Source organism: Leptinotarsa decemlineata, unplaced genomic scaffold (assembly GCF_025532065.1).
Source record: "Leptinotarsa decemlineata unplaced genomic scaffold, Ldec_3_MD MMD2_P_RNA_scaffold_2, whole genome shotgun sequence".
NCBI classification, from domain to species: domain Eukaryota; kingdom Metazoa; phylum Arthropoda; class Insecta; order Coleoptera; family Chrysomelidae; genus Leptinotarsa; species Leptinotarsa decemlineata.
The window spans coordinates 7670799-7691796 of NW_027412529.1; the positions used below are offsets into that span (position 1 = coordinate 7670799).

Here is a 20998-nt window from a genome sequence, read left to right on the forward strand (position 1 = left end):
TATAGATTTCAAATTTCTCCATCGAAGGTTCTTTTTACTAATGGCATTTTCAACTCCCTTAAAAATATCTGCCCCAGTTGTCGTACCGTGAATACTATCAATATCAAGAAGTTCTTCATACACTTCATAGCTTTTATCTACTCCGCAAATAAAAATCAACACCTGAGCAGTATCTGACACATCCGTTGACTCATCCAATGCTAGAGAAAACCACTTAGGATGCCCATTTCTGTCAGACAGTTGAGATGATATATTTTCTGCGATGTCTTGCACCCTCCGAGCCATGGTGTTTGCTGACAAACTGACACTTTTAAATAAATTTACCTTTTCGAGGCATTTCTTCGGCTATTGCAATCAAGCATTCTTTTATCATTTCTCCATCGGTGAATGGTTTGCCACGTTTTCCGATTTCAAGAGCCACACGAAAGCTGGCGCGAGTTGCAGACTCTTGTTTAGTATTCGCTTTGGTAAACAAAGATTGCTGCGATTTGAGTCCGCGTTTCAAAGCTTCAAATTTTTCCTTTCGCAAACTTCCTGTATACTTGGAGTAACTTTGAAGATGTTTCAATTCATAGTGTCGTTTAATGTCATAGTCTTTGAGAACAGCTATGGTTTCATTACAAATTAAACATAGCGCCTTATTACTGGACTCAATCACAAAATACTGAAAGTTTCATTTCTCTTGGAACGTTCTGCATTCACTGTCGATTTTTCACTTCTTTTCCATACTAACAAATCACACATAAAAACAATAAGTCAAATCAAAATACTTTTATTGACGGGTGTTACTTTATTTCACAATAGACAGTTTCGCTTCCTTCGCCTTTCCTACGCAGACTAACTCGCAGTTGCACCGCTAGTCTTTTAATATGCAATTACTACTGCCATCTCGAGGTGATCGGAATACACTAGCTAGAACCAGAACTTTCTCCAACCAACGCGGTAATTCCAAATATTTAATTACGCCTAATGCCTCCTAGCGGGTAGCTGAAAAAGTTAGTACATAGTACCACTACTCGCCACTAGATATCGTTAAGTGTCACAATAGACAATAATAATTGAAATGCAAAAAAAGCGTAAGTTTGCTTAGGTCACGCACTTTGCGACTATCCTAGTCTAGAAATATAGTTAAGGGCAGAAATTGGCCCTTGGAACAAACTGAAAAAATCATTATGGCCCGAAGGCTTCAAAGTTTGGAGACCCCTGGTCTACGTGAATACAAATACAGGTGAATACAGGAGATCCATTTTCAAAAACTTACTTGTAGCTCACCTGTTACCAGACGAGGAGATTTTATGATTTTTTACATCTTTGCCCCTTCATCTATGAGTACAAGTGTCGCAAGAGGAGCCACTGGACTTACGTAATGAATTTAAATTCAGTCATAACAAATATTATTTCAAAAATTCAAGTATGTTAAATTTTTTGCGTATTTGTATTTTAATGTAATTTCATATCATGTTTTATTGCTTAATATAATTTATAATTTCAGCTATTCACCATATTTTTTAATTTTATTTGTCTTTTCAGAGATTACAAAACATTTTCTATCATAATAGGCAGAAGTCCAACTAGTAAAATTCACCATAGAACATTATCAACCACTTTCAAACAAATGTATTTTATGTTTTTGCCAACCTATTCAAGGGAAGTACCTACTTATTTTAATTGATTAATGAATTTCACACTGCATATATTCTTGCCAATTGGTGCCTTTTATCTGCTGTTAATAAAACCACCATCACTATTTTTCATTATGATCGAGCTTTGTTTCAAAAAGTAAACAAATGAGCCATTCATAGAAATGAACAAAAATTACAGATCAAAGTTATACCCCAATCGCCAAAGACATTTTCAATCGAACTTGAGAAATCTTTTGAATCTATCCTATCTCTGGCAAAGATACATATTCTTTTCCAAATTAAACAAAAAACAACTGAATCAAGCTCTTCAAATAAAAATTGTTCCTACAGTTCAGAATGCATTATTCTCACCTCGTTCATGATTTCACTACTGAAGCGAGAGTCAGGTTTACCCCGAGAAAGACGAACAGGTTGTTGAGTTCGAGCTACATATAATGCTATGCTGATATCTTTTTTCATTCTCTGAAGATGGGGTGCACTGCTGCTCTGTGTATGTTCCTCGCCCGGATATAGAAGTAATACGTTTGGATCTCCTTTGTCTACTATGAACAATCTGCATATGAATCAATAATACATTAATGAAATGATCGTCTCACACATTTATAGAAATAATAAAATTAAAATATACAAAATATCCAAACATATATGTATACCTACAAGGGATGTAAGTACATTATAATGTAATGAATAGTCATTACGGAATTCTTCTACTGAATAATGAATAACATTTCTTTGAGTACTTTTTTCAACAAGATGGACAATTTTTTGTGTTTTTTCATAATGCCAAGTATCCTGAGATATAATTCTGCTCCCCAATAATTACATCCCTGCTGTGTTTTCCCAATCGTTGTGAAGAATTTGCAGTGACTCTACTTAGGGCATCATAACAATGATTGAGTGCAATTGTTGAGAACTGCATTAAGTTGGAGTTAACAATCTTCTAACAACTGAATATACGCCCTGAGAATCGTTAGCATTCCTTATTGGTGAAGGGCATCTTTGCATCAATCGCTACATCCAAGTCTAGATAGAGTTCCAATTGGTCTTTTCGGCTGGACAAATATATGGTTGCTTCAGAAGTTGAGCACCACAAAAGGATTTCAAATGTAAATCAACAGTAAATCTGGTCTACTGCGCCGAAGGGAAGCAAAGACCATAAAAAAGAGAAGAAGACAGAGAAATCAACTGTAAATATTTGCATCTACACTGAAGCTACATCTGTCAAATTAGTCGTCACTTATTCAGCCTGGTTTGCCAAATTACCATGGACCTATATATCATTCAATAACAATGTACCTCGCGCTTCGCCTGTTTTACGGTCGCCATAATCGTCCTACCAAGAGGACTAATCGGAATGTGGTGGATAAACTTGAGTCCACTGGTTCAGGAAACGATCGACCAACACCTGTACGTCGACGAAATGCAAGATCTGCCGAAAACATCGCCTCTGTCTGTGAGAGTGTTCAGGAGATTTTGTATCGCTGACAAGAACTCGGCCTTTCGCAGACCACAATTTGGCGAATTTTGCGTCGTCTTGACCCAGGAGCTGAAGGTAAACGACTATAGACAATGACTTGTCTTCGCTGAATGGGCTCTGGGACAATTGACCCTAATTTTCATCGAAAAATCATCTTCAGCTATGATGCCCATTTCTGGATGAATGGGTACGTGAAGAAACAAAATTGTCGAATTTGGGACATATCAATCCACATGAGATCCAAGAGCTTCCAGTGCATCCCGAAAAAGTCATTGCTTGTTGTGGATTTTGGGCTGGCGGAGACATCCGTCCATATTTCTTTGAGAACAACGTTGGCCAGACCATCACTTTAAACGGCGAACACTATAGGTCGATGATTACCAACTTCTTTTGGCCTGAATTGGATGATCTGAACACCAACGACATGTGGTTATGACAGGACGGCGCTACGTGCCACACAGCTCATGCCACATTGGATAATCTGCACGAGGCATTTGGGACCATGGCCATTTCACTTGGAGGTGATGATTGTAAGATTGTAAGATTTGACCCCGTCAGACTTTTTCATGTGTGGTTTTCTTGAGTCGTAAGTGTATGTGAATAAACCACAACTGTCCTCAAAGCCAACATAACACATGTCATCAGTCAAATTAATACTGATTCATACGCCAGTCAAGGAAAATTGGACATTTCGGATGCGCTCCAGTCAGAGAAGCCGTGGCGAATATTAGAACAATGTTATATTCCACATAAAATAACACTTTGTATTATTTAAATTTAAAAGATAGGAATCGTCTTATGAGAAAGGTTATAAATGTACCTTCTGAGGCAACTCTTATCCTACATACTCTTGTTTGTAAGCTTAAGACTTCGTGTTTTTCCCTGCTATAGCAAGAGTGTATTCACAGAGTGAACCAGCCTTGGCTAGAAACCGAATTCCAAATTTGAAGTTACCAGAAAAACTCCCTACGGACAATTATTTAGTACCAAACCTTCACTAAAATATCTATTCAGCAAAGTAGAATCAAGGCAGAAAGAAATGGGATGCAAAAGCATTGTAGGATATTAATCTTTTTTTTAACTATAGCTTATTCATTTCCGACAAAGGGAAAATAATCATTAGCTATGGTGGACAATACAATAAAAAATACAAAGTCGACTACAAAAGTGATGGAAGTAATTTTCGAGGATTCTGATAGAGATGAATATCAAGAACATAATGAACCAATAGGTCTTCAGACATCATTTAAGACTGGAGCAATATTAGAATAGATGGCTGGAAAAAATACTTTTGATTATAACCGAAATTCCATACATTAATCCTACAAAAAAATAAACATGCTGTTTATTCTGCAACTGAGGCGGACTAGATACCTATGAAGAGATCAAACGATGCTGTCAGCAGTGTTATCAGAATTTTTTCTCTGAACAGTAATAATATGTAGAATTTAGTAAAAAACAGGAACCATAGATGGTTTCATTGGGTTTTCAAGATGAAAGCATCACCAGGAAGCAGGAATGTTGGAAAATAGTTCAACTTGTTGCAAAAGGAAAAATTTCATTGAAATGAAACTTCCACACCAATAGTTTGTTATGATTTTGTTCGAGCCAATTTTGCTATAGCTGCATTAATGGACTTTCAAATATATCAGTTCTATATCAAAAGATCTTTCCTAGATGGAACTCTTGATGACGAAATATACACTCGTCCCAAGACGAGTTTGTATGATTTGAAACAAGCTCCACATGCATAGAACCATGCATTTACTATTATGAAGAATTATAATTTTGAATAATCTAAAGCAGAGCCCGGTCAATAGCGTGGGCCTGCGGGAGTCATAATCACGAAGAATATTCATTGAAGCGCTAGTGAAGACGACCAAGAATCGATGTATCGAAGACGTTAAAGCCCCAGGAGTGCTTAGTGGTGGAGCGATGGAGGCGATCCAAGCCGAAAAGGACCCTCTCTGCAGCAGATGAAATAGACGAAGCAGAGCTAACGCCAGTATGGTAGACTACTTCAGGGGTAGTTCAATATCATTAGAGACCTGAGGTTGCCTTCTGGACGAGATTGGTACCGCTTTTCAGAAAACATTCGAACACACATTCAACGAGCTAGTCTTTCAAACCGAACGCAACACTGAGTCAGGCACTGGATTCTGAATTTCCTGTGACACACGGCCGGGTGGTTGGGACTCGACGGGTGTGGCCAAGTAGGCGCCGCCTCCGGTTGCTCTCTCCGAAAAATGATAATGAATATAAGAGAAAACGTCGCAAGCGTTTTTATTGTACCAGAACCTGTCATTGGCATCGCCTTAGGTTTGTGAAATGCTGAATAACTGCACTGCAAAAGAAGAGTTCCAGACTTACAAAATCTATCAATTCCAAGGTATTCATTTTAATATTCATACATACTTCGAAGTAAGCCATCAAATAATTGTTGAGCTACAGGAGACTTGACCTACATTAAGGAATCATGCACTGTTTTCAATCCAGCGGAATTTTTGCTGGATTGACTAGTATCCACAATCGTCTCTACCCCTAAACTATTGGGCACGGCAGATTTGGTGTTAGCATCAGTTACTAGTCCCAACAAAATTATAAAATCTACTAATTCAAAAATCGTTTTGAAGAAGTCATTTTCAGGGATAGGGGAAGGTGGGGGAATGGCGTTCACGCGGGTGATGTGAGTAATTGCGCTCACGCGATATGAAAACGGTGTGCGCTACGGTGCTTTAGTGCGGAGAATTACGAGCGGCGACAGTTGTTACGTACACTTATGCAGTTTTAGATTCAGTTATAGTGTTTACATTTTTTAGGTTATAAACAAACGGTACCTTCCAGGTTATGCCGCTCAGTTTTTAGCGTCATTACCCCTAGAGTGAGCGCCATTTTTCTTTGTGAAGTAATGGATGAAGCTTTAGGAGCGATTCGTTATGGTGCCAGTATTAGAAGAGCCATCAAGAAATGCGGTTTTCCTTATACTTCAATTAGAGATCGATTGCAAACTGGAATTTGCACAGCTCCTAAATTAGGACCTTTTGCGACATTTATACCAGAGCAAGAAAAGGAAATTGCAACACAGGTTTTGCTTTTATCGAAACTATTTTATAGAGTGTCACAAATCATATGAATAAATGAATGGTATAAGAATAGATACGCTGAAAGGAATGAAATTAACCATAAGTTCAATAGAGTTAGAATAATTGCTGGTGCCGACTGGATGTGTGGTTTTCTTTAGAAAAAACCCAAATTTAAGTTTGAGAACCAGAAACAACGAGTGTAAACAGAGTTAAAGCTTTTAATAGAGTTGAAGTTGGCAGATTTTTCTCAAACCTTGAATCTCTAATGGGACGTTATAAATTTCTCTCTGCAAGTATTTTTAATGTTGACGAGACAGGAATTTCTAGAGTATAAAATCCTTTCAATATACCTGCCCAAAAAGACCAAAAACAGGTTAGTGTTGTAACCAGTTGGGACTCCCTGGTTCAATTTATAGATGTAGCAAGTCAGGTTGGATGACCGTAGAATTGTTTTTAGAATGGCTGGAACATTTTTAAGACAACAGTTCATGCCAGTTCTTCTTGCACTGGACAACCATGGCAGCCACACTTTCCTCAATAGCTACGAGTTTTGCACACAAAATGGAATTCATATGCTCTCATTACCTGCACCTCCCACACAATGCAGCCGCTTGACGTAACGGTACTTGGGCCATTGAAGACAGCGTTAAATAGAGAAATGGATGTTTTCATGAAATATAATCAGTATCAGCAAATTATTCCGCATGACTTGGCATCCCTTTTTCACAAAGCTAATGAACGTATAGTTATAGTACAGAAAGCAGTACCTAATGGGCTTTGAAGTGACTGGAATCTATCTTATCAACCCAATTGTCTTTACTGATGAAGACTTCCTAGCGTCTGATACTTCAAGAGATCCTGAAGTTCCAGAGAAAGCTCATGCAGTGCCAGAAAGAAACAAAATATATCCAGTTCCAGTTGCTCATGATGAAACTAATAAAACCCCGCCTGTTTTGAATATGAAAGACAATCCTAATATATCATTCACGGAAGTGAATGATATATTTGGAATTCCTGAGGAATGAACTTATGAGAAGAAGCCTTCAAGACAAAAGCAACACTCTGAAATTCTCACTTTTTGTGAAAGGAAAAAGAAAGGCGACGTGCCAATAAAACTACGAAATTACCCAAAGTCATCTGCACCAGCTAAGAAATGTGCCAAAGCTGGAAGTGATACCAAAAAACAGCCGTTGGGCGAAAGTTATGTTCAGAAGACTCTTCTTCTGATGAAAGTATAGATGACAATAATCTACATGATGATGATGATGAACTGGATGATGCTGTTCCAAAAGAGTTCTGCTTAATTTGTAATGATTTTTGGTAAGGACAGGGAGATGTAGTACAGGTGCAGAATGTGTGGAAAATGGGTGCATCAAGACTGTAGCAGTTGCTTAAGAGTAAAACAATATGTTTGCGCGGGGAAAAGCCGCGCATTATATAGATACCTATAGTAATTCTTTTTTGGGAACGGATTATTTTTTCAGTTTATCCTTTGTATTAACCAAAGTAAATATAATAAATATCATTATGCTTATCTTAATTTTCTTAAATTTGATTTTGATAAAAAATTGTAGATTTTCGTTGTGTCACGCCAAAATCACCCATAATGTGAGTTCAGTTACCTGAAACCATCAGCATTAACAGCCGAACTAATGCAGTTAGCCAATTCCCATAGAACATAATCCTTTGAAGGTTTAATCTGGAGTTTGCGAGTTAGGCTTTGGAGCATTTTTCGCTTATCAGCGTGTACGCAAAACTTCCATCTAGACAAACTAGTCTTTCTTGCAGCTTTTTCAAAATCACTAGGTTTCCTTCCCTTTTTCGATTTTCTTATAATCCAACGTTCTATTTGTTCCATCTCAACGTTATCCATGATGTATTGTTCCAAAAAATTGGGATGGTTGGTCAAATAGCACGAAACTTGCTCAGCTGAAAATTGAAAAGAATAATGAAGGGCCAGATAAGTATTGCATTCGTGACTCAATACCAGAAACTTCAGTCTCGGTCTGCAATGGACCTTCTCAGTTATACTAGGCTGGGTCATGAATGCAACGTTTTGAATTCTTCGATGGGATACCTTTTCAAGAGTGAATAATTTTTGGAAAAGAAAGGTTTTGACCTTCAACTTCTCTATCTTTATACAAAAATGTAGGAATCTTTCAAAGAAAGAAAGAAAGCAATAAATTTCAAAATAAACTAAACAAAGATGCGTAGTTCATGCAAAGAAGTAACTTAAACTTCAACTGGAGAAAGAAGCCCTTTTGAAACAAGTATTTTCATATAAACATTAAATTACACGAAAGAAAAAATGCTTTAGTAACAACTACTCATATATGAATTATACAAAAACAAATTTTTCTATTCAGTTTGTAGTCAAACATTCGTTATGGAATTTAATTAGATAGATAGATAGATATTTTGTTTTTGATACTCAAAGATTGTTTCTTTTGGAAAAGATCTTCCTTGTTGAATGCAGTGCCTACAGTTTTTTCTTCGATTAGTAAAATTTCTTTGGCATTCACATGCTCACTTTGCTGTACCATTCTTGAGACCAAGTAATTGTCGTGTGGAGTAGAACACTGACAAATTGGGACCCAAAATAGAACCCAGAGGTACACCAGTGATGGCGATAACCAATGATGAAAATGAATACCCATAACGACTTATTGAAAGCGATATAGATAAATAGGATTTGAATTAACTCTATTAACGACATCTCTAAAGCTATATTTCGATAGTTATTTCATCAACAAAAATGAAAAAAGGCAACCTTTATTATGGTTATGACATTTAAAAGAAAAGCTATGGGGTTATGATATTCAGAAGGAAAGAAACTGAATATAAAATTTTACTTCAAACGGTGGGACGGTATCTGAATATAAAATTTTACTTCAAACGGTGGGACGGTATCCTGATGAGTAGATGTGGGTGGTTAGCTCCATTCACTCAATCAACCACTGTGTGAACCGGTGGTTCGAACCGCAAGGCCGGACGATCGATTTGCACTTTCAATCTGTGTTGGGAATCACACGTTAATAGGTAAGACCTCGTTAGTTCTTAGCTCCCACAAGTTTCAACTTTTGAGAGTTGTCGTTAGTAGAGGGGGGGGCGACGGCTGGTTAATAGAAAAACAGATTTTTGTTTTTGTAAATTTTTTCAATGAAAAATCATGTAACAACTACCTCATATTCACAAAATATCGAATATTATGTAAAAGGTGATATAAATATTCAGGCCTGAAAATCAAAGTAACTACAAAAAATCAAATGATTAATGAAATATAGGCCGGTGGAGTGGAAGACAAAGTAGATAAGTAGATAAGGTGATATAAATATTCATGCCTGAAAATCAAAGTAACTACAAAAAATCAAATGATTAATGAAATATAGGCCGATGGAGTGGAAGACAAAGTAGATAACCTCAACACATAATGAATAAATTTTTTATTCATTTCCAGCACTTTCTGACCTGAAATTAACTTGCAACAATCAATTCCAGGAAACCGAACTGAAATCTATTGAATATTCTTCTGGAAATGTCATGAAAAAAAACGTAGTCTTGTGTATATTTTATATACATACAAGAATACTTGTGTCTACTACTGTTTTCAATCAAGTGATTGGAATATGATCAATAGGACATAGTTATTATGACGTTTCAATGTTGATGTAAAAAAAAAGATCTACTCACTTGTAATCATACTAGCAGATTTTTGGTACCCCAATTCTGTTGACAATTCTCTACCAGTGTTCATTGTGCTCGGCTCTGAAATAAAATCATCAAAACATTTTAAAAAAAATTAAATTGTGTAATAAGCACCAACGTACATATTAAATGTCCCTAGAATGGCTACAAGTAAAAGCTTCAGACAGTGCAGGTAAAAAAATATTGAATTCTTATAATGAATTATAATTTTTTTAATTCTTATTATCCATTCATAATAGATACGAAAGTAATACAAACTATGAAACAACAGCGCATTTGCTTTTTCAGCTGCATTATAATTGCGAATACGAGGAAATATTTTAGAGAAACTTCCAAAAGAAGGAACAAATTTGGGGAATGTCTTTTCCTATTAGGCGAACTATCAGAATAGCCATAGTAGGTACCACGTATTCATTTCTACATATATGTATTCGAAAAAACTTTCAAAAGTCATTACTTGAATTTTCAAGAACGTTTGTGATTTTTTCATCATTTTCGTTAATACCAATTTCTAATTGTTTCTCTATGCACTATAACTGTTATAGCTGGAGGGTAATTTTGTGCTCTCCAACTTGGTTGGTGAAAAGTATTGCATTTCTGGTGAATGAGAAAAGTGCTATTAAGTATTATTATCATTACCATCATTATTATATTGAAAAAAAATCAATTTGTAATACACTCAATGATGTAAACCTACACCAACACTTCTACCATTTCCTTCTGCTCGAATGGAAATATATTTTTTTATATGAAACACCTCAGAGGATATTTCATGTTTGTGCCATGTTTCAACTAAGTGATACTGATAATTTGCACATGCCCAGATGAAAAGTTCTGCATACTATTTTTCAAAATAACTTCCTGTTATTTACTTTTTGGAGGGGAGAACTAATTGATCAACACGGTTGCCTGGGTTATCAATGACAAATACGGAAATATTTGACACAAATATTGATGCAGATTAGCTATATCTGTGAACAAATAGACGAAATTGGTCCAATGCGAATATGCACGTAAATTAGGTCATGAAAGTTATATTTCATTAAGACTTATCAGGCTTCGATTTGTTTACGTTCTATAAAATATATTCTGTATGAATATTACGAAACGGCAGTATCTGATTACGAGTATTTTTGTAGAAAAATCGATAAGTGATTTATCTTTAAGATTACTTCAACAACGTTCTGAATTTATGAATGTCTCTTTGAAGTCTTTATTATGGAAATGTTGATTGTAATCCTTTGCAATGAATAGGTACTTTTTGAGTTAATGAATTGGAAAGTAAGTGTACCAAAATATACGAAGATAAAAAATACACAAATGATCGAAGAGTGTAAACTTCCACGGCTGGAGGTGACTGTGGCAAGGCTATTTTCTAGCTATTAAATAAAACTATTGGGAGAAAGGAAGCCACGTCCACTGGAGACAAATTCCAACATTGAATACTACCTCGAGCACCTCGACCATCACCTAATCGCCTTCGATGATGTATACCGCAGTAGTAGACGAAACGCATCCATGACACTTTGATCAAGGCGTTCTGCTGACCACCAAACAGCACTGCCTTGATAGGATACGAATGCTAGTGGCTGCTGAGAAGTCACTAGTGAGGCGAGCGACAAGTATCACGGAAAACCTTAGGTTCCGCGATAAACCTTCTCGCTCATTCCTAGATTCTTAGATCCACGTGTTGTGGATAAAATCTGCCGACCATCATGATCCGCTGATCAGGTAAACTCCTTCTGGAAGGATAACTATGAACACCCGCAGCCACTAAACTCAGACAATTCAGCCCCAACGCAGTTCGAAGCTTTCAACAGAGGGCTTCGACAGCCTGATCTCAATGAACTGCGCAACCCGATAACCACGAATGACGTTCGAAGAGTCTTTGTAGGTTCAAAGAACTTTGCTGCTCCAGGAGCAGCCGATTCCGGAATGGTTTGTCGAGGGGCATACCGTTCTCATTAAAAAAAGTGGAGATTTATCGATTCCTAAAAATTACATGTTTTATAAGTTGTTTACAAGCATCTCATACACACGAATACTCACCGCAGTTGACCGAGTGTTCAAACGGATATATGAGCAGAGACGGTTGAAGAGAGGAGTCGCTGGATGTAATAAGAACCTGGTCATCGATAGATGTGTAACGCAGGACTCGATACAATATAAGCACATTTGATACAGCATCGCATAAGCTCATCTTGCATTTACTCAGATGCCTTGTGGTTATTCACAAAATAGTGAGATGCCTTGAACAACTGATACCACTGTGGCGAATTCGCTTCACCATAACATCTGGTCAAGCCAGAGTCCAAACAGGAAGGGTCATTTTCAGAAGGAGTGTATTTCAGGGCGATTCCCTCAGTTCCCTTCTCTTCTGCATCTCACTATTGCTTTCAGAAATACTCGAGGGTATGACTGTGGAACCCCCGGAAACCGGAGGCACAAGGTCACCCATTTGTTTTATATGGATGATCTTAAACTTTATGCCTCTGGAGAGAAGGATCTCCATCGGTCCTTGAGGGTGGTGAAAAAGTACACGCATTCTATCGGTATGAAATTTGGTATAGACAAATGTGCAATGGTCCATCTCAAAAGAGGACGATGCGATGACTACGGAGAGGTATACAGTTCGTAGATGGTAGCATCCTTCACTATTTGGATGCCGGAGAGACGTATACTTATGTTGAGGTGGAACAACGCCACTCACAAGAGGTAACAGCAGTGAAAATCGGGGAAAAACAAAGTTGCTGCAACAAATATGCTTTCCGTTCCAATCTTATTCTACTCGTTTGGAGTAGTGAAGTGGACCCGTGAGGCGCTGTAATAACTCGACGTAAAGACTCGTAAAATCATGCATCTCTATCGGAGTTTACATCTCAAATCGTCGGTTCCATGGTTGTACTTCCTCCAACAACAGGAAGAACTTGGACTTTTGAGTTTGGAGTGTCTATATGACAAAATGGATGTAGCCTGTAAAGTCGTTCTGAGTTCGGATCTTCCCCTCTGCATAATCCGCGACCATGAGAGAGCAGGAGTTAGAGCATTTCTCGTTAGGGCAGCTGCTCTTGCAGCTGATGAACTTAGTTCAGTTTTCGACACGGGACGAAGTGATCACAAGTCTGTCACCGAGTTGGAACCCGTTCAGCAAAAGGCTCTTATAAAAGCCCCAGAGATCACCTGACTTCTGAGACAACACAAGGATAAGCCAATGCGTGGAGTCTCCTTCAATAATATTGAAGACCTTGGCTTACCAAAGCGCCTGACTTTCGATTTCTTCGAGTCGAGTGCCAGAACACTGATTAAATCTATTTTTTGTTTGGATGAAACGAGTCACTGGGGGTCATATCGTTTTAAAGTTTTGGCAAGACCAGAACATCAAAAACCAAAAGTGTGTCTCTCAGTACAGCCACCCTTCTCTGCTTCTTGAAAATGGCTTCAAAACGTCGAACAATACATAACTTTGAGCGCGGTACAACCCGAAATTCAGATGTTGAAACTTGTAACAGCAAAAACCTATTTTATTCATATACTTATCTGGTGACGTTTCGAAGACTTTATCCATCTTCATGATCAATTTGATATTATCAGTGTCAATAATAATAATTTATTAAATTATTAAATTATATTCATTTAATATATTCAATTAAATTTATTTCATTACCATCTATATTCGATTCATATTTCACTCGGAAATAAATCTGAAATTCATAATTATTTTAAATTTCTTTTATTACAATTTGAATCTACCGCTACTCTTTTACTAGAGTCTGTATACTAGCCTGTCTATTAATTCATTTTTTTTCCAGTTACTTTCAAATTACGGCATGCAAGCCAACGTTTTAATGTTACAACATTGTTATCCTTTATCCTTTATAGTTGCAAATTTTAGTTTTGCTCCAGGAAACATCTTCTTCTGTTAAAACATTCTTTTTTACTTGTACTTTAATATATGTTTATATGAGAATTAGGTTGTGTTTGTCCCTACCGAACTACTAGCGCTGCTAGTGAGTGATTTTTCATACTTCAGGAAAAAGGTTCATTCATCAACGATGAAAGTTTTTATTAATTTTCTAAGCACTTTTAATATGAAACACGTAATGTTGGGGATCATGTTTTCCCTAGTACCGGACACAAATATGTCCCTTAACACAGGACAGTTTACAAGTTGTTTTTTCTACTAAGCATTTATATCTATTATTTAAATTATTTTAAGTTGTTTCAGATGATAGAATAACGGAGATAAATCGAAATGGAAGAGATGAAAAAAAAGGAAAATGGGACTAAAAGAGTTTACAAACTGCAATAGATGCCGAAAGACATGAGTTTGAGGAAAGCTTCACTACGCTACAATATCACAAAAAGCACTCTACATGATGAAACATTGGCATCGAACCGTGAAGAAGAAGTGACGTTGCAACCAAAGCTCGGTAGATTCACTAATACCACTAAAACAAGTTTTAGTGGACCACGTAAGAGATTTATCCAATAGATGTCTGCCGCTGATGAAAAAGGAGTTTCTGAAGTTAGCTTTCGACTTCGCTGAAGCAATGAAGATCCCCCATCGTTTCAACAAAGAGAAGTAAGCTGCCGGGAAGCATTTTTATGATGATTTCATGCAGAGACATACGGAAATTTCATTGAGAGCACCATCGACAAGCATGACGCGAGACGTAGGGTTTAATTAACCGCAAGTCGATATATTTTATGACAATATGGAAAGACTAATGACACAGTACAGAATTTCACCTTATAACATTTATAACTGTGATGAAACCGGAGTCAGCTGCGTGCACAAACATCAAAAATTTCTCGCTCCGAAGGGTGTCCGTCAAGTGGGAAAGCTCCCTTCTGCTGAAAGGGGCAAAAATATAACAGTTTTGTTTTGTATGAGTACCGACGGCCACTTCATACCGCCATTTTTTGTCTTTCCTAGACAAAGGATGAATGATACGCTCATGATCAATGCTCCAGCCGAAAGCGTTGGCGTGGCTCAGCCAAATGGCTGGATGAACTATGATTTTTTCGTACAATGGTTGCAGATATTCGTCAAATACTCACACCCGACAAAAGAGAGCCCTGTGCTGCTCCTACTAGATGGCCATTGCAGTCACAAGACACTGACGGTTATCAATGTTTTTCGAGAAAACAACGTTCATGGGATGAGCTCACCACCACATACCACCCACAAGCTCCAACCGCTGAACAGAACATTTATGAATCCATTCAAAGATGCTTATAACCAACGATGCGACATGTGGATGAGAGCAAACGCCGGATCTCGAATAACCGACTACGATATTGCTGGTCTGGTCAAATAAGCGTTTACTAAAGTAGCTCAGCTGGATATTGCGGTGTTTGGTTTGAATGTACAGGAATTTACCCATTTGATAGGCATTTATTTTCTGACGTGTATTATTTGGCTGCAGACATGACCAATATTTCACTAGAAGAGCCAGAAACTTCCTTAAACATACCAAGTTGCAGCGGGGAAGTTTCCGTGACGTCCTGCGATGCACAACTATCCAACGATTTGGTCTCAGAAGAATCGACAGTCACTCCTAGAGAGTCTATCAACGAACCAATAATCGGCAGTCCCAAGCCGTCGTCGAGCTTTGATCCAGATGTTGTTCAGATTGTCCATGAATTGTCAACATCGCCATATGCTGCCATAAAAAGATCAGCGGTTCGGAAGAGAAAATGTGAAAGAAGCTGTTGAAGAAGAAGAGAATGAAAAAAACCTTTAGGAAAAAAGAAAAGAATGAGATCCAAGTTCAAAATAATAGTAAAAGAGAAGGAGAAACGAAACAAAGGTGTAAAGGTCAAAGGAAAAACTTGACATGAAACGAAGAAAAAGGAACCATTAACTTCAAATATGTAACATCGAAAAAACTACTTGCGTAGTGTGAGTTAAGTAACTTTGAAGTCGAAAACCGTTTTAAAAACAATTTATTTTACTCAAAATTACAATATAAAATTTCTAGAGAACTTCTCACATCGAGACCTGCAAAAAGAATGAATAAAAAGTTATGATGATAATCGTTTCTGAATCCGGGGTGGGAATCTGCAAGCACTGCATTTCCTTGGATAGTCTGCAAAATCTCTTCACATAACTTGTGCTTAGAGGACCACGAAGAAGACTGGATATAATACTCTAGTTGTCAAGAGTGGGCTCATGAAACATGTGCCGACATTCCTGAATGTGAAGATGTTTATTTATGCGACCGATGCGCGGTATTTCAATAGTGTTCGGCGATAGGGGTTCGAAGTTGAGTCCGTCCGGTACTAGTAGTAGGGGAGCCCACGATGCAAAATGGGGATTTATTCGAGCGTCATTGAGACATATTAGGTTGCAAAGCTTAGATGATAAGAAGAAAAAAATGTCATCGGTGGGGGAAGCGGCTATAGATTTTCAAATATGTAAAAAAATACTGTTGCATGGACATACTCGAGCGCGTCAGATATTGATAGCATCAATGTCCTACGGATTTTTATTAATGTTGGTATGTTCATCTGATCGTTTGCATGATGTGGGTGGTTGTACGTAAGGGTTAAAAGTGAAAAGAAAAAAAATTCAATCGAGCGCGTCAGATTTTCTGAGGAGGTGTTGAGTGCAACAAAAAAAGAGCTCTCATTCAATAATCTGACGATTTCGATCTGCAAACTCGCAGCCATTATTATAATGTGCAAAAAAAATCGCCATTTTGAAATACTCAAGCGCGTCAGATTAAGATATATATGGTTCATCTTTATGTTTTAGACGTGCTGCCTCATAATCTGACGATTATCTAGAGGGATTCGCTTAATCTGACAAAAAAAATATTTTTTAATTTTTTTTTTAATTCATTGAACTTAATTAATTGAAAAGCTCAGGAAATAGCATGCAAATAAATAAGTGTATGTTTTTTAAGAAGAATACTTGTATTTATAAGAAAATAATTTTTAAAAAATGCTCAAAAATTTTATTTTTTATAATCAATTGATTAAATAATGAAGAAAAGAGAAATTAAACTTCTTATGGCTTTTACCACTTTTATTTGTAACTAATGTTACTGCAGTTTCGTCCTATAAGGACATTTTCAAACTTATATATTGTATAAGTTTGAAAATGTCCTTATATATTGTATAAACTTATGTATTGTATAAGTTTGAAAATGTCCTTATAGGACGAAACTGCAGTAAAGTTAATTACAAATAAAAGTGGTAAAAAACATAGAAAGTTTAATTTCTCTTTTCTTCATTATGATTTCCTACCACGTAGTAACGGCTACATCCATCAATTAATTGATTAATTATTCATCATCTTCATCACTGTGATCAGCTGTGACGGCGTCATGGCAACAGAATTCAGAGTGGGGACGGAGTGAGAGAGTAATAGATAGAGAAAAAGTTAATAGAGAATAGAGGAATAGGAACTCGGAGAGGAAAATATAGGTATCACAGCTGCACGCATAAAACTTTATCGACGAATTTTTGTTATTTCGGCTTGCGGAAATCGTCAGATTGTATATTTTTTGTTATCCTTGAATTATTTCCTTCAAAATAAAAAAAATAGCTACGCTCGAAAATGTCGAAGTGACGTTATTTTTTTACAACTTTGCTGCCCTCGCCTTTCTTTACGTCACTCTCAAATTGTCAGATTACTGGAATATACACTTTTTAGCAGGTAATTAACTCACCCTACCTTAATCTGACGCGCTCGAGAATTTCTGATGATCAATTTCTTTCACTAATCTGATCCTTTATGCCTCACAGGCGGTCTTATATATGGGGCTCATATTTGGTGGAGGTACTTAACCGGGTACAAGGTATCGCCCTGTTTATTAATCTGCCGCGCTTTAGTAAATCCCGGAATCCATGCTTGGGCTCCCCTATTATAGGTGCCAGTGCCAAAAATTTTATTTCTTTTTACCAAAGTTCAATGGAAGTTCCTAAATATATTTAATCAAAAGTTGTATTTTTGTTAATTGATTTTGATTTTATAATCAGTTGACTTCACATGGTATTATTTTAACTGGAGTCTACAGAATTTTCAAACCTACACCTTCTAGATTGGATATGTTGGTCGAATAACAAATATCCACTTATGATTTCATTGAATATCGCGAATACTAATGACTCATATGTATTATTTATGTTAATTCCAGCCCTTTACATGGCGCATATTGTCATCAGAGTTCTAATAATAACAATGAAAATGTTCTCTCTCACAAAATGCTTGTTATGTACCTACAGATAGAATGAAGACTAATATTGAATTTCTAGACTTCTCTCACCTCAAATTGTCACTCCAAGTTATTGTCACCCAAAATAATTGTATCCCACTATGAATTCAACGTTAAGGAGAATTTATCGCATTTTTTGCTTACGTTTCATAAGTTACTGAGTCACCGCGCACTGTTTTGTTCTGTGACATTTTTATCGCGTTTATTACTTCCACATTACATTTTTATTACCGCATATTAATTTGAACTAAACAATCGAGACGAAGTTACCTATTATATTCTAAATATAATTATACAATGGAATATTTATGTGATATTTTCATGTAACTATTATAGTAATAATAATTCACATATTTTCACATCTTGATAACTGAATCAAATATGCTAGACATAGATAAGATTTCTGTCAAGAAGTCATGTCATTGAGGAGTAATGTGAAATGAAAATATCGCAAAAACTCTTCGGACTTTCTTAAAGTTGTATTCTCATCTGAAGTAGTTGAGATCCGCAATTATTATATGTGAATATAATCTGCAATCAGAAATGGATACTGATGATCATATTTGGAAACAAAACATCAGATTCTCATCTGACAAACTCTATACAAAGTTGTTCAGGTCATGCAAAGAAATAACTTTCAGATACAACCTGAAAGAAAAAGCTCTCTCGCCCCACTTTCATATGAACATTGAATTACACGAAAGAAAAATACTTTTAAAACAATTGTTTTCATATGAACACTGAATTATACAAAAACAATTTTCTCTATTCAGTTTGTATTCCAAACATTCGTTATGGAAATGAATCGTAAATCATTCACAGGATTTCTACACAATTTTTTCAAAGAGATGGAGAAGTAGAAACAAGGGCGTCGCCAACGGGGGGCAGTTTGCCCCCCCCCCTCCTAAAGACAAATGTAGCTAGCCTGCAAAGCGACCAAAATGCGAGCAATTGACTTCCTTACCTATTAATAAATTCCGCATGGCATAACAAAACGTAAAAAAATTCACAAGGTTTAATTTATATTGTAGAAAGTATTGAAATATTCAGAGTAACATTAAGATTTTGACATCCGTTTTTAAAATCGCCGCCATTATCATCACGACTATATCAGATTCACCATTAAACAGTGTAAAAATATGTAGGTAGGAGGTAGGTATGGGTATGGTGTGTGTGTGTTGTGTGCATTGCATTTCTTTCTACGAGAGCCATTCACCAGCATTGACGTTATTTTTGTATAATTTGTATGAGGCATACCTAAAGTACAAGGTATTGTTACGATCAATGATCCAAATTCACTTCCTGAAATTAGAAAGCTATGGGAACCATCAAAGATATATTAACTTTTTTCTGGAATCAGTTTTGAGGAGGAAGTTGATACCTAATATTTCCAGACTTTGCGAGACAAAATGGAGTGAGAAACACAAAACGATCAGAGTTTTTAATGAAAATTTTACAATAATTCTGGAAGCCTTACAAACAGTATCTCAGGAAGGAAATAGTGCAACTCAGAAAAGTGTCTTCCAACTGCATGCGGCTACTTCCAGAATTTCTTTCATTCTCGAGATTATGTTGGTAGCCAAATACTCGGCCTTGATGGAACCCGTTGTCAACGTACTCCAATCTGTAGCTTCGGACGTGGTCAAAGCCTCGGAACACGTTAAAAAGATTTTTCTTTCGATTAGAAACCACTGTGAAAATTTGAAATTATAAAGGAAGCAATTTCTGAGAAAGTCGGACTGGACATTACATCAATGCCGCGTATTACGGGGAAACAACGTCATAGAAGCAATCATCCAGCAGAAAGCCCTTCAGAATACTGGAAGAGGTGTTAGGTAATAGAGGAGATGAGGGGAATGAGAGCCAGTGGGTAATGGGACCCACCTTATTAATAAGGATTGGATCGCCTTATTGTAACTTCTGAACGCCCTCTACGCTTGACCTTAAGCTGTGATGGCTCATAGATACCGCTGTTATTTAAATCAGTTCGTTTTAAACTGTTGACCAGGGTGAGGGGTGAAATTGTGAAATCTTGTTCTAGAGATTCGTGCAAGTTATTGGCGCGGTAAGTATTATTGGTTTTTGTCTAATCCTTATTATTTTATCACTATAGGTTCATAAAAGTATGTAATTTCATTGCATCTCATCTGATTTTCTGTTAAATTATGCTGTTTTTGATTTTAAACATTTTAAATAAAAAATGCACCTTGGGGTAATAGGAGCCACAATGGCTCCCATTATCCTAATGTTTATTTCAGATGCCCAGGACGTGGAAGAGAAAAACCGATAAGGGTTTGTGGACATCAGAAGATCTCCAAAGGGGTGCTAGGTTGGTGGCTAATGGAATGGGTATAAGAAAAGCAGCTCTTCAATGTAATATCCCCTACCAAACCTTCCAGAGAAGATTAAAGAAGGGCAACTTGCAGTATTCGGCGCAATTAGGCAGACGTCCTTGTTTTACAATCGAACAAGAAAAAGAAATGGCTGCCCATCTAATTAAGCTCTCTAACATGTTCTATGGTTTATCTAGATGGCAATTTTGTTGCCTTGCCTATAGATGCACAGAAAATCTTAAGATGAAGCAACGATTCAATACCCAGAAGCAGCTAGCTGGAAGAGACTGGTTGGAAGGTTTTTTGAAACGAAATCCTACCATTAGTGTCCGTAAGCCCGAAGCCATGAGTATCAATCGTATCAAAGGTTTCAACAAAACAGAAGTCACACGATTCTTTGAAAATCTTGAAGCAGTCATGTCCAAATATAAATTTCAAAAGTCGAATATATATATATATATATATATATATATATATATATATATATATATATATATATATATATAATATGGATGGAACCGGCATAACAACG

General features: G+C 36.7%; 1 protein-coding gene across 5 annotated transcripts in view; it reads right to left on the reverse strand.

Moving 5' to 3' along the window:
* Positions 1–20998, reverse strand: part of LOC111511249 (probable 3',5'-cyclic phosphodiesterase pde-5) — a 70106-nt gene that overhangs the window by 45166 nt on the left and 3942 nt on the right. For 2 of the 5 annotated variants that reach the window (XM_074182638.1, XM_074182634.1), the window contains exons 2-4: positions 9894–9968; positions 7826–8132; positions 1995–2196 (exon numbers count right to left, since the gene is read on the reverse strand). In XM_074182638.1, the coding sequence (XP_074038739.1) occupies positions 1995–2196; positions 7826–8132; positions 9894–9968 (584 nt within the window). Of the gene's footprint in view, positions 1–1994; positions 2197–7825; positions 8133–9893; positions 9969–10547; positions 10713–18184; positions 18353–20998 lie in introns of those variants that run through there. The other 3 variants (XM_074182642.1, XM_074182652.1, XM_074182647.1) reach the window with 3 other exon arrangements.